This window comes from Dermacentor albipictus, chromosome 7 (assembly GCF_038994185.2).
Source record: "Dermacentor albipictus isolate Rhodes 1998 colony chromosome 7, USDA_Dalb.pri_finalv2, whole genome shotgun sequence".
Taxonomy (NCBI): Eukaryota; Metazoa; Arthropoda; class Arachnida; order Ixodida; family Ixodidae; genus Dermacentor; species Dermacentor albipictus.
In genome coordinates, this window is record NC_091827.1 from 20,540,773 (window position 1) to 20,556,119 (window position 15,347).

Here is a 15,347-nt window from a genome sequence, read left to right on the forward strand (position 1 = left end):
GTTCATTGTAATTTGTTTTCATATAGCGAGGTTTGGCTGCATTCCCCATGTCTGTGCATGTATATGTGTGCAGGAAAGTCCTGAATCACTGGTGGATACTGAATCAGTATCACAGCCTGTTGAAGTGCAGACTTTAATGACAGCCACCTTGGAAGAGTGCACGGGCCACTTGGACACAGTGGCCATCATGCCCACAGAGCAAGTGGTCACTGCATTCGCACGTGCCGTCACACTCACCGAAGATGATGTTCGTAAGTGCTCCACTTGACAACATTCCATAGCTCGTCACACTTGCTACATTTAGACGAAGGTTGAGGAATATAACTCTAGTTCAAATGATGTTCATTTGCATGGCCTTAGCTGGAGTTGCTGCAAGGGTTTGTCACTTTGTCATCATCAATAACTAATTAAGAGCATTAAAGGACACCTTGCCAGGTCCTGCTGGAAATATTAGTTATGCAGTGGAAGTTGTAGAGTGCCATTCAGGAAGCATTCTGCTGTAAGAATTTGTAAAAAAAATTTTTAGTAATAGTAGAGACAGAAGTGGGTGAAATGAAGGCGAGATATCATATAGTCTGATACAAGCAACCACAGGTAGGGTGTACATTTTAGTGTGGATTGCTTAATCCAAGACTGCTTAATCCAATCAAGATGACAAATCGGACAGAAGAGTTGTGAATAGCCTCCAGCTGAACAGTGAAGTGAATTTGAGACATCAACTGTTTCGCCAAGGTGTATTTTCTTTCTCTCCGTTTCTGCAGCGGAGGCAAAGTGTACCGTTGCGTCAGCAACCCTGGTCGATGAGAACGATCATGCCGTACTGGCCCCTGAACCAGCCGAAGACTCGTCATTCTGGCACACTAGCCAAGGGAAATTTCGCTTCACGATTGATGAACTGCCACCTCAGCTGCGCCTCACCTTTGCATTGTTGAAGGTATAACGGTGTTTTATAATGCCTCCAGTATGTCAGGTTGTTTGTGCCTACGAGTGCTGTGTAATACTCGCTGCTTCCCTGACCGAATAGACAAAATAGATGCTCACCTTGAAGTCACTACAGAAAGTAGTTGTCTATACCTGCCCCTTAACAGTGTGAAAAGATAGCAATAAAAGAACAGAGCAAAAATTGCGTTCCTAGTGGGTGTGTGTTTCCTGCACAAGGTGTCAGGCTTGCACGTGCTCATGCACAAAGGGTTTTGCCTATTTGCTTTGCCTAAGCACGCGCAGACTCGCCCTTGTGCAAAATAATTTACAACTACAGTTACAATTACTTCAGTGTTATGAGCTGCTTCTGTAATGACCTTGGCAAGCAAAGTGGCATCAAAACTGCTCATTCAATAAAAACTTCATTAAAAAGCAGCACTAATAGGTTTAGACTGCTAAAAATCATTCTTTCAAAATTCGCTTTTTCATTCAACTGGCAGAGAAGGTTGTCTATCGGTGAAAAAAAAAAAAATGAAGGTGAAACATCATATTATGAATTTCATGCCAAAACCTTGGCTCCAGTATCCCCATGTGGTGTAAACTACTGTATTTCAAAGTACTCTAGTTTCTCACGTTTGCACCAGTTTCGCACAGGAAATGTTCTACAGAAACTTACTAGGTTGAGCACTTGGTTCCTGAAATGTAGTCCTTCGTTGTCAATAAAGAATTAGCTAGACACAAGTAGGTGCTGTCAAGATCCATGATGTCATGGTGAGTTGGTGCGAGAACTTCAAGGTGTCATTGCCACCAGTCTTTTGTTTTTGCGTCTTTCTGGCTTGTCAAGACCAGGTGTGTCAGTTTTGATATTGTGTAAGCATTACAGCTGAACCCAAATATAGCAAACCTGGATAAAGTGAACTGTTCTCCATATCAGACACGCAACTTACTGACCAATACTCATGTAAAGTAACTCCTTCATAATGAACTGGACATTAATAAGTGTCCCATAAGGAACATCATACTTAGTGATGCTGAGAAGCATGTCAAGGCACAGGCAAAAATTACTGCTTGCTAGGCATAGTTTTGTTATCAATAAATGAGTTCCTTGCTTGCTTCTTTATTCCACTGCAGATAATGAATGCATATATGATGACTGTATCGCAAAAGTTAATTTAGGCATGTTTATAATGAATTTATATGTAACGAATGTTTCACAAAAGTTCATTTAAGTTAATTACAGGTGAGTTTGCGTATATCGAATCACCTTATATATTGAGCTATATTTAGCTATAAGGCTGTTCATTATAACCAGGTTCGACTGTATTTACTAATACAGCTTAACTTTATATTTCACTTTTGTGTCTCTTTAAAGACTATTAAGGAGTATGATTGTCTGCCCCTAATTTATTACTAGTGTTCTTAACCTGCTCAGATGCCATGTGTTTCAGGTGTTTCTGCCTGCTTTGTGCTGGAGGCTTTTTCAAAGTACAAGAAATTCTATTTCTGTCTGAGTAACACATTAGCAGGCTTTAAATTCAAAAGCAACATATCGGCAATATGTTGCTGAGCATTTTACAAATTTCTTTAATGTGGTCATTCAAACAGAAATTAGCATGTATGCTAACGAATGATCTTAATTGGGATCATCAGTGTTCCACAGGCAACATGGCCTCTTTGTTGCTGTCACTGTCGCTTGTAGACACCTCGTAATCAACATTGCAGTACTCTGAATCGTACTTCTTATGAAGTTCTTGGATTTCTGCAACATTCCAAAAACACACAGGCTTTTTGCGTCGGTCCACCATGTCAGAAAACAGAAGATGCAAGTAAGACCGACAGATAAGCTTTGTTGCACCATCTGTCGTATAATAGCAAAACCTACCATGCAATTTTAGTTTCACCAACTTCTGTGTAGATGGCAGAACCACTCTATGAATGTCTTACATTATCTAACTATGTCAGGCACATTCAAGAATGTTCATCAGCACATAGACCAGTATTACTCAGGCAAGGCACTTAAAGAGTTAATCCTCAATTTAGCTGTTCCAAAGAGGTGTGCTTGCTGGGGTTTGTGTTGAACCACCTGGCCACTCTCCGAGTTTTGTCCTCGAATTTCACTCCGGTGCTGAGTGACTTTCGTCTTGTCTGGCCACAGGAAATGGCTGTGCATGAGGACGCTGATGTTCTGTACCACCTGCTGACGTGCCTCAAGCTGCTCAGCCTGCACACTGAAGTGCTGAACCGGGCAGCACATGACCACCGTGGTTTCCTGATCTGGTGCCAGGAGAATCTCCTGGTTGCCAAGTTAGTCCTTTAACCTTTGCTACATTTCGTTGTTGCCTTTTGCTGTTCTGCAGCTTTCCTGAGGCAGCTTGAAAGAGCCCCACAACAGCACAGAACATTTTGAACATGCAATTGCAGGATCTAAAGCACACCTACTCGTGGCGTGTGGGTCGAAAATGGCTTGACCCATCACAGGAAGTCCCAACACAGCGAAAATATTTCATGCTGCCCCTCTAGCGGCAGCACTTTGCTCCTGCAGTTGTCGCACAGTATCATCGCCAATGATGCTCTGACGTCAGCCCTAAAGTAAATGTGCGATTAGTTGTGAAAACAGCCAAATCCACCTATATTGGCATTTTGAGTTATTGTCAATGTGGAAAAGGAGAAAAATAGCCTATAAGCTGTATTAAGCAACTGCAGTGCCTTACCAGCACACACCCACAGGCACACACACACATGCGTTTGGTGGCAGCAGCAATGCCATGGTGATAAAGATGGCATTATCATTGATTTATTGTACTCCAACAAAGAAATGTGACAACCTATTTGGTTATGACCTGGGCCTAGGTAAACTGGGCTGATCCTGAAGGTAAAGCAATGTCTCAAGGTGCTAGCTGCAACGAGAAAGTGTGGAGGAAACTGGTGCACTCTCACATATAGTAAGTAGATTGCTACTGTGCAATCTGGAATATGCACCAAACATCACATATAACTGCTCGCTTGACACATAAGTAAAGTGGTTGTGTGCAATGCGACATATGCACCAAAGAACTTAAACTGCTTGCTTGCACGAGCGAAAGATTATTAAGGTTGTTATTCTTAGGTGCCATGCAAGCATCCACGGCTTACGGGGTAGAGGTTTGGGCTACTGCGATGGAGGATCTTGGTTCAAATCCCACCATTGAACATTTCACTTTTTTTGTTAGAGAGCTCAAGCATGCCGTGAGAGGAACCTACCTATTTAATCATCGACCGCAAAGTGCCTCTTAAGCGGCAGAGAATATTGTTCATTAAATAATGCAGTGTGGTATAGAATGAAATATTCTAAGCTGGACGTGTCATCTTTTGTATACTACTATATATTTGTGTACTAGATTGAAGAATGTATGACGTCATGGCAAAATACCTTCTCGCAACACAACTGGCTGCTGCGTGCATGCAGGTGCAGTGCAGATGACTGACGATGATGTCCGACGATGATGACCGAGGATGATGTAAAAAACTCATGGAGGTAGCTAAAGAATGCTTCCAATTAAAAGTGCAGCCCTTATATGGGAACATGGAGTTTTTGCCGCATTTTTGTGGATTAAATCTTTAACACATCAAGCTTGTTTGCTAGTCCCATTCAGGTTCGATATATCTGGGTCCAGCTGTATGGAGCACCTAACATAATTAAGGGGGAAACGTAGCAGTAATGTATATGTATGTTTCTGTGATTGTCCTTTTCCCAACACAGGAATGTGGTAGATACAGTCTCTAACTCAGTTTTACCAATGCTCTAGCATTCAGTACAGCCACAGTCGTGTAACTACCCCTCCTGGTGATGAAACTACCACAGCACATTGCTAAGTGTTATGCTAGGTTTGTTTGAGAGTACATTGAAACACACCTGAAGTGCAGCCTTGGTATAAAAGAGAGCACGCTGATTTCAAAACACAGGCGCAAGGATAACCCAAGGATAACCCAAGGATATTGACTTGTTGTTGGGCTAGTTGGTAAATGCTGCTCAATATGAATTAGATGCACAGCATCAAAGGAAGAAAATTATACTGTCAGTTTTTTTTCCTTTCATGCTGTGCATCTAGTTCAGTTTTAGTAGATAACCCTTATTGATGGAAGAGAACAACATTTACACTTACGAAACCTTATACACACTAAAGGTTACATCATGATCATTACAGCACATGGCATGTTATAAGAATGTACTGAAGCAACGGAGAGTTCATTGAGCTAACCCACTATGAACGGAACATAACAACTGAACATACCGGCTGCAGCCAAATGAGTTAACGGCTAGGATGATGGTCATCCTGATGAAGTCTAATCTAGGAAGGCACCATTGGGTCAATGCAAGAGTCGGAAGGCAACAGCAAGCTCCGTGAAATTGATGTCGCCTTGCCATTGAGAAACATTCACAGCTGGATGTCCCCAGACTCTTCAGAAGGCATGCTGTGGTCAAGTGGAAGTTGGGCCCAGGTCCAGGCACCCTTCACTCCACTCTTCTGCAAGTTGTTGCCGCACTTCGAGATCACCTATGTTTGTTTGACCAGCAAACATGTCCCTGCTGGCTTCGCTTCCATCACTCTCTTCTTTTCTTTCTTTAGCTTTAATTTTCTGTGCATCATGGTTCCTGCTGATTGGTGCTTTGTTTTTGTTGTTGCAACGCGTGGAGTGCCAGCACTGAATTCCATCACTTAGCATCGTCATCTTCTATTGCTAACACTCAACCTACACTCCACACTCGCACATGTCACACCTCACACTGTGTGCCAAGTTTATTGCTAGAAATGCTACATGATCTGATTAAATTTCCAAAGTTGTGCAGGCTTTCATGTAAGACTTGCTTATATGTACATATGGCAGTGGTCAGTGCATGCAAAAATTCCATTGCACTTTTATGAACTGTCTAATTGGTTCATGGTTAAAGCATATGAGTGTACATATCTGCTTCTGTGGGAAACCTTGCACTCTGAGTTGAGACAGTCTTCTCAAAGACCACTACTTTATGTGTTCCTTCTGTGCAGCCTTTGGAAGTTGCTGCAGGCAGAGTTCTCGCAAATTGCACGTCTGTGTGTGCCACTTCTTCTGCACTGTGTAACGCTCCCCAGCGGCATGGACATGTTCTGGAAAGCGGTTGAGGCTGACTTTCACAGCGACAACTGGAGGGACCGCTTTGCTGCTGGTCAGTATGAATTAATTCAGGCTAGAGCATCATCTTGCAGAATGATCGTTTGTACTAGTGCTTTAAGAATGTTTATGATGACATGTGTGTGCTCTGCAGTCTGTGTGTAACTAATTTTTCTGCCAGCTGGAGTGTGTTTACATAAGGTGGTTGGTACATGGCTTACTGAGGAAAAAAAGAACAGTGTAAGGATGCAACGCGGTGTGAAGGAACAACTCAGCAAAGTGGTGTGTTGTGTCATTTCTTCACTCTGTGTTTCGTTTTTTCGCTGTTTTTTTCTTAGTTCCGTCAGTTGATATGCATATCATGCCCATGTCTTTTTCTTATTGCGTGGCTAAATATATGGATGTAAAAAAGTGAGGACAGCAAAAATAATTAATTGGAATTCTGGCAGCTCTCTTATTGTCGTCTCTCTCTTGGTCTAAAACAGTGGAGAAAGTGACCATGATAGCACACTTCGTGGAATCCAACACAGTCAAGAACAGCCCATTGCTACAATCATCACTGGCCAATGCGTTCTCCTACCTGGTCCACTGCCTGGACGACATCCAGGCCTCAGTGGCTGAGAGGGCCCTGCTTTCACTCGACAGCATCAAGACATCATCTCTCAAGGTAGGTCACAAGCTCGAGCTGGCCTGTCTGGAAAATACGAAGCATGCAGACAGGTTCCCAGGCAAAAGCTCAAATGTGTAATATACAGTATGAAACCTTGGGCAAGTTTAATGGCCGTGCAATTTTTCTGCCTATTTTTATGGATATATGTGCTTTAGAGAAGTTGCCTACCAATGCGTAAGTCAGCCCTCCATCTCCCTAACTCATGATGAATATGCTTTTTTAGATCGTGCTTACTCACACGTGGTTGGTGTAGTGCTGTTGTTAAAAGCATTGGTTCATATTTGTCTGTTTCTTTTTTATTTTTGTGCAATCGGCATTGAATATATTTATCACGTGTCCGTATAAACCTTCAGTTGAAAGACAGTGCTCATGTTTGTCCCTTCTTTTCGGCCTGTGTGTCTTTGTTGCACTGATACATGATGAACAACTTGCCCAGTTTTCTATCCTAATTAAGCAGCGCAAGAAAAGAAACTGAGGATATAAACCGAGTCAGTTAATATTTATCTTGTGCTTTATGAAACACTCACAAAAAATTGTGAGATAACAGAAATGGAAGTGCCTAGGACAAGCGCTTGTCCTGCACCCTCCCTTCTCTGTTATCCTCATTTAATGTAAGCCAGCAGCACTCAATAATGAATGAGCACATCACCTGGAAATTGCAGTTCCCCAGCTGCTCTGAACTAAAAAAGAAGTAGGGAATGCTGAGGGAGTATAATTTCGTAGCAACTCTGCATTAGTGTGTTGGTGTTAATCTTCATTAAAGGCAGAAATGGGTCTGCCCCACCTTTACTGTTCTCTCTATCAGATACTTTACATCTCACCACCAGCTCGCATATCACTTCGTACAGGACATTCCCGAAGTATTGCTCGCCCTCGAACTCATACTGTCACCTTTTCGTCTTCTTTTTTGTCCACGCACCACTGTAGTCAGTAACAGCCTTCCCCACGTCGTCGTGGCCATCACCAACCCACACGCCTTCGTTGATGCTGTAAGAGCTCACTACTTATCTTGAATGGTCAACGTGTTTTCTTTTTTTGTACACCCACCCCTTAAAGGCACCCCACAGTGGGGCCTTTAAGGTAATAAAGTGAAAGTGAGCTGTTCGAAAAATATTAGTGTTTAGGAATAACTTGACTATCCAATGCGGGTTTCGTCGAACTGTGTGGAAAAATATTCGATTCGTTAGTTAGAAGTTTTGTATACATTCGCAAACACCTGCTTTCGAGTAAGGTCAAGGGCTAATTACTGATTAGCTCTCGACGTTTTTGTTGTTGTTTTGAACTAGGCGCTGTGCAGTCAGTTCTGGCACTTGCGTTTGCGCACGCCCTCGTCAGACTTGCCGCGACAGGCCGGCTCTTCGTTTGAACCACGGCCTCCGAGATTCTCGGAGACCGTGTTTGAACGATGCCAGAAGCTGCCTTACTGCTCCTTCTCCTCCTCCATTTGGCGGTTAATGCCCCGACCAGCTGCCACCTGCACGGCGCAAATTAGCGCTCCCACGCCAGCTGAGGTGGGTGGCGTCTGGCAGTGGGTGGCAACTTGCGAAAGTGAAGTAAACTTTCTGAAACGGATCTGATGCGAAGCAAGGTGATGCAAAATGAATAGGGGTGACTGATATCCGCAATGTATTGAGAGCTTTCTCGAACGCAATTAGCCTCGAAGACTTTTCGAGGCATCGACGATTTATCCGGCAATTCTTGGACGCAGCTTTCCTCTTTTTTTTTTTTTTTTCCTGAGCTCTAAGAGCCTTCTGTCCAAACCTGTGATATATTGTACAGCGCCCAAAAATTGAAACGCGAGCAATTCCAAAACTACATCAATGCGTTGTTTTGTTTCTAGGTTCGTGTGGATTTGTAACAGCTAGCAGACCCCTAAATGTATACTGTATACTTCAGTGTGTATATATATATATATATATACTCCACACTTGGAAAATAGCTACAGATTACGCGTCGCGCTTCCATGTAATTACGAGACGTTCATTGCTGTTAGCATTCCAGCTTTTGAGCACTGCATACAGTCGCCGTCAAATCATCAAAGGTTCACACAGCGTCCAAAATAAACAATAACGAAAAGAGAACGCAGGATCTGAGAAAGCAAACTGGATATTTCCGCAACTTTGTAATTGAGCTACAAAAGTTATATCACAATTGTGTAAAGTACACCTATTGAGTCATCTGAAGCAGACAGAATTGATGTATCACGCACCGCTTTGAAATGTACCGCTAATTTACGATCGGCACGGCTGAAAAATTCTCGGAAACATTGTAACAATGGCACGTAAGGTGTAAACTCGTCAAATAGGTTCGCCGTAGATGCCTTAACAGACGCGATTTGCATAACTTCGACACTTATTTGTGGTGGAGAGTTTCGGACTTTTAACGTCATGCTAATGTTTTTTTTAAGCAGCAATTTTCGGACTTTTATATATATTTTTTTATTTTTAGGTCTTACATCGAACTTTTACTTTCTATGCAAGTCGGCTCTCTCTCTCTCTCTCTCTCTTCAGTGCAATAAATTTTATTCAAATTACTCCAGCAGTTGTCCAATTAAAACATCTGTGCTGCGTTTTACGTGTATTTGAATAGGAAAATTCGGGTTGACCCCCCGACAAAAGCTTTATGTTCGTGCCCACTTAAAAGACGGATAAATTATTATTTTGTGCAACTAAATATACATAGCAAAATTATAATTTATACGTACTCGCATAGCCGTAGGCCTGTGCATGGCCTTCCATTAGCGAAGGCCGAAATTTTAAAGTCCCTCCATGTTCCCCCTACCCCGCCGCTCCGTGCGACCGGCGAGGAGGATGCGCGAGGCAGGGGCTCTTGCATTGGCCAGGGGGCGCTGCGAAAATGGCGCTAAAAAGCGCCCTCTGTCCTGAACTGGGTAGTACTAAATTGAGGGGCTTTAGGTAGTACGAAGCTCGGTCGTCTGCTTCGGAAAGCACGTTTACAATATGGACCCGCCACTTTCGGTTTTGTTGTACCACGGCTTGCAGCGAATATCGGGCGCCGAAGATTTTTTTCAGGGGTGGCACATTGCGCAAAGGCAATAAATTATGCAACGCCGAATACGTGTCCGCCGTTCAAGAAATAAGGGGCGAAGTTTTAGCGCGGTGTCAACCGCAAGTGAAGCGAGTCGCGTACGAAGTTCAACTTCAGGTAACGTTCGCGCGCTGCTAGATTCAGGCGCACAAACGCGAGGAAATGCTTGTTATAAGTGAGTTCACAGCAGCGATAAGCAGACATCATGTGTAAGGAACTGCTCGAGCGCCCAGACGGTACGCGCCGCGACGGCAGCTTTCGACATGCCGCGAAACGGCGGGCCTCCTGCAATCTTTGTTGATTGCATGCCGCTGGGCAAGTAGTTATGCCTGCACTGCAGTAGTGGCCATCTGCCCCTTTAGCAACTGATAAATAACTGATGCAATGCATATGAGCTCGCAGTAACGTACGTGCGAATCGCGCTGCAGCGCGAGCTCGCGCGCTGCTCGCTTGATGTTTAAAGACAGCGCTCGAACATCGATGTGCTGTAATCAATGCTGCCTTGCTGCGCTGCCTCAGCGTGCTGGCTTGAGGTCAAGGATGAGCACATTTAACTCTCTAGCCTATGCTGCTCGTAGTGGGGTAGTGAATTATCACCGAATCAGCCCGACCATTTGTGGTCGTTTGCACACACCTGGTCACTTCACCAGTTCATACCAGTCGAATTGTTGATTGTCGCTGTGGCCGGGTCTCGGATCGTGAATCACCAGCCATGCCTGCTGCTATGTCGGTCTGCCGTCGGGACTGTAGGTGCAAAAGACCGAATTTTAGCACGCAGATAATCAAGCAAGCTTCAAGACAGGCGAAGCAGTCAGCATGGCGCGAAGTTTCGCTTATCCAGCGCGATGAACTGCAGCTATCTAGCATGCCCGACGCTCCGCTTCGCGAGGCCTTGAAGGAAAACGATAGAATCTGATGTTGGGATTCAGGCCTTCTTGTTTATGACAGCCCACGATGCAGAAGTAATGACGGCGACGCTTTTTTGAGGCTGAGCTAAGCCTCTCCGGATCGGCGTCGCCGATTCCTTCTGCTTCCAGCATTACATCTCATGGAGAGTCCGTTTTCGCTAAACTATAGGCTGCGGCTAGCTCGCAGCGTGGTCGGCGTGGTCTGTGATAAGTGACGAGCCTTTTCGCACTCGCAAGAGGGCAGAAAAAAGTGCGAATCGACGCAAAACTCGTGCTAGAAACGTGCTTCTCCACAGCCAGAGCTCAATACTACCCAAGCCGGTACTACCCAGATAACGTTTCGCGCGCCGCCACCAGGCGCCGCTACTATTGGCCTCGAGCTCCACCACTGGAAAAGCTGGCGCCACCGTCGGCGTGACGTGCTAGGAGGGATCACGTGGACATAGCGGCCGCGTCGGCTGCTTCGGGCGCGCCGAAGCGAGCTGAAAACGAGTTTAAATTCCCTCGTACGCTGCGGTTTTATTTAGTGGAGAAATTTTCCCGCTTCGAGTGTCTCCTTTACAACGCTTGAAAGCACTACAATATGTAGTGGCTGCCTTTGAAGGCGCGCGACATGGTAGGCTACTGCTCGGTGCCGCAGGGCCGGACGCACGTAGCGGAGGCCGGTGTCAGCCTTATTCACACGTAGCCGCAGGACAAGAAGCTGTGTGAAGCTTGGCTCGCGAAACATAAAACCGGCAAACAGTCATCGGCTACAACTCGGGTATGCAGCAAGCACAGATCGACGCGAGGAAGATTTCTGCTACGGCGCCCGGTCTGCGATGTTCTGAAAACGCGCACTGAGACGCACGCCCGAGTCCGCTGCCCGACTAATGTCATGACGGTTTGGTCTATGAACTTGCCGATACTATAGATACTGGCAAGTTCAGTGGAGTGGAAAGGCAGCGGTAAGAAGCACATTTAAAGATAGCATGGCATATGGTCATGTTTGTGTTATGAATTAATGCACTGGATTACAAAAAAGGAGCAGCGGGAAATTGCACGCTGAACGCCGATAAACATACAGTGTGACGCAACTCGAGAAATAGTATCGAAAGGTCAAAGAATTTTGAAGAAAAAAAAGATTGAATCGTCGCGACGGCACATCACAGTCCCCGTAGGCGTCGAAGTCTCTACAATGAAATTATTTTTGAACAGCTCTGATAGCGCCCACACAACAATGCTTGCTTGTACACTGTCAAATGCTCATATTCTGCGGCCTAAAGCTCATGGCACGGTGCGAAAACGCGCGCGCGGAGAAAGCGAAACAGTGCGCGGACAAGCATGCAGACGCGCAGTCGGTCACTGCGAATCTGCGTGTTCGCTGCATTGAGGCTTCATTCTATTACGCTCCATTTAGTTATACAAACACTATAAGAACATGTTTCACATAGTTTGCTCTCAGCGTTTACCTACTTTTCACGCAAGAAGCCGGTTCGGCTGACTCCATCGCGGTGACCGCGCGCAGTGGCGTTCACTGTACGTATTCGGTAAAGCATTAGCGACTGTAAACGATTGTGTGCTTTCAGTTTGCCCAAGATTATTATTTAGACAGTAAGAAACTTCTCTCGTTTCGAAAGTACTTACAGAAATGTCCGGGAAAGCTCGCGCGTGGTGTTTTCAGTGAGCGCTGATAGCAAAACCTATGAGGACCGCGCCACGTGATCCCTCATACTACGCCAGCGAGGCGCTTCCGATAGAGGGCGACTCCGTAACTCCTCGCCGCCAATACCTCAAACACCAGCGTAAGACGCCCTTACGCATGTAGCGTGTTTGCATTCCGCCCTCATCGGAATACTGCCGTCGAGGGCGGGATTCGAACCGGCTACCATGAGCTCAGCAACGCAAAGCCATAGCCACGTTGCGCTACCGCGGCTGGTGAATAACCAAATCATTCAAGTAGCAGATTTTGCAAAAGGACGAAAAAAAGGTGTCCTCTTACCAGTACTTTCTAGGAGAAATAGGTCCTCAAAATGGGCAGTGAAATGCTTTGCAGCTTTGGGTGTAACATTTTGCCGAACTGCACTTTTTCGTCGCAGCAAAGTCAGCTGAGACGCCAGTGTAGTAAAAAAAAACTAAATTCTGGGGCTTTACGTGCCAATGCCAAGATTTGATTATGAGGCACGCCGTAGTGAGGAACTCCGGGTTAATTTTTGACCACCTGGGTATTCATTCACGTGCGCCCAATGCGTGGTATGCGCGCGCGCTTTGTTCACTTCGCCCCTATCGTTGTTACCGTCGTCGTCGTCTTGCTGCTGCCGTCACACAGACGCACTCTCTCTCTAGCTCATTGTACTCGCGTCACACCCACAAATTTTTGATTTACACAAACACGTCAGTCAACCCTGGCAACGCTTTGCGGGAATCGCAAACAATGCTGCTTAGCCAGCTGCCTGCAAAATGATTCTCTTAACGTCGATTCACACAGTGCGCGGAATCACTTCGACCGCTCAACCATTCCACCCTTTCTTCCCTGCACTTGGGAGAGATGGACCGCTCCACCACGAGCTGCGCCCTTGTGCTATATATGGCCACCATAAAACACATCCCCGTGTGCAGACCACGGGTCTAGACAGATGGACAAGACTCTGACAGTCATTCAGAAATCGTTCCTCACTCTCTTTATCTCTTGCCGCGGAGCCATATATGGAATGAAGAACAAGCTAGCTCGCGCATGCACGTGTCAGTTTAGACAGCTAAAAAAAGAAGAAAAAAAGCATAAGCAACGCGAAGCAGCGTAAACTAATATTGTCCCACTGCACGGCCGGGTTGTTTCGTCGATGAAACATTTTCCGAGACCTCTCACGAAACATTTTCACTGACGGACGTCGGAATGGCCATGACAGTACCATGGTATTTATTAGCTTGCAGTTTCGCGTTTCCTATATTTTTTTCTGTAGTAACACTGTTAGACTAAAGCATGCGCGAGCCTGACGAACACAATAACAAAACAGTTGCAAAAAAAAAAACATAACGTTGAAATTAATACCATCCATGTCTTTTCGCCCGTCGACAGGCTCTCAAGCTCGTCAATATGACCGGGAAGAGTCATTTGGTGCGAATAAAAATGCCAAAAGATGAAACGCTGGGCCATATTACGCAAACCTGCATGAGGCGCCTCCCTATTACGCAAGCGCCACTAGCTACTACTGCACCACTGGCGATAGGAACATAAGACACTCCAAATCACTGCTCCGAATTTCCGTAGCTCCAGCATCTTCTGTACGCCGTTGTCAAGGTAATGCCGTCACGGGTCCTATACTCATACTACATGCATTATTTTGTGCAAAGTATAGCGTTAAGGAAAATGAGTATGCGAAATATGCGCGTTGAAGTTTAGTTCCAAATTTTACCGCAGACGGCGCAGCAAAATGAATAAGGCATTGCTCAGGCCATAGAGTTTCTCACTACAAATTTTATGGCTCAGGCATTGCTCGGCTGGCAGCCACATTGACATCGCGTGTCATATTGTTGCACGTATTGTTGATATTGTCGCCATGTTGTCGCGTTTGTTTTGATGCTGCTTGTGCCATTGTCTGGCGTTGTTTGTTACTCGCGGTATTTCGCGTCTCTGTGCGTTGTGTAGAAGCTCGGGACAATTGGCGGAACTACTCATCAAAGCAATGGATGCCTCATTGCCTGGTTCCGGCGATGGTTGCACGAAAGAACAGCATGTTGCGAGCAACGCCGAGGGCGACGAGAATCGTGGCGAAGAGACGCGGGCGAATGTCGAGGCAAGCGTTGAAGATGGCGGCGAAAAGACGCAAGCAAACGTCGAGACATGTGTTGATGCACCAGTCGCGGAAGATCAGGACAGCCGTCGGTCTGCGACTTCGGCACACTCGTCATCCGAGGACTCGCGTTCGGACGACTCGTCTTCGACTGACGAGGAAGCTCTCCGTGCCTAAGATCATCTCCGACCCTCACTGTGCATCGACGACGTCGGCGTCCTCGACACGGCAACTGGGGCCGTGAGGAAGCGTCCCGAGGTCCAGCAGCGGGCTCAGCAGACACCCAAGTTCGAGACCATCTACGAGATGACCCGTAAGTTCGTCCACCATTTCACGACCTTGCACGTGGAGCGAGAGTGCGACTCCGACGGCGTCTACATTTGCGCCGCCTGCAGTTCGGCCCAGCGAGAGCTCGCACAAATTCGGGCGGCAATAAGAAGAGATCGCGAGGGCCGCGTCGTGGCGCTCAACAACACGACTTTCATGAAACTCGTAGTCCAGCTGTGTAATCTCGACTCGCATGATATGCCTCGCATTTGCGCCGTTAGCTCGCGGGAAATGCGGAAGTACTACAAAGCGACCGCGTCCCACGAACTCGTAGGCACCGTGACGGTGCTGGAAGATGAGCTTAGCGATAAGTTGTGGGAACGCTTCCTCGGCGTCGCTGCGAAAAAGGTCAAGACGGTGAGCTACGCTGTCCAACTCCAGGGTAACCGAACTACCGACCGCAACGGCTACGATGGCGTCGACGCCTTTCTTGAGCAGGCGACAAAACGAAGTCATCCCAAATCTGAGTCGAATGCGGATCCGCCGGTCGAGAGCGACTCACTGATCGTAGCTGACTGCCTGGACGCTCGACACATGATGGTGTATGACAGCTTGAAGGCCAAAGACGACGCT

General features: G+C 46.1%; 1 protein-coding gene across 2 annotated transcripts in view; it reads left to right on the top strand.

Annotated features, from left to right (window-relative positions):
* The window catches only part of unc79 (UNC-79 domain-containing protein), a 109,512-nt gene that overhangs the window by 34,110 nt on the left and 60,055 nt on the right, over positions 1-15,347 (top strand). For both annotated transcript variants that reach the window (XM_070521741.1, XM_070521742.1), the window contains exons 24-28: positions 74-251; positions 762-934; positions 3,077-3,225; positions 5,949-6,106; positions 6,537-6,718. In XM_070521741.1, coding sequence (XP_070377842.1) covers positions 74-251; positions 762-934; positions 3,077-3,225; positions 5,949-6,106; positions 6,537-6,718 — 840 coding nt within the window. The remainder of the gene's footprint in view (positions 1-73; positions 252-761; positions 935-3,076; positions 3,226-5,948; positions 6,107-6,536; positions 6,719-15,347) is intronic.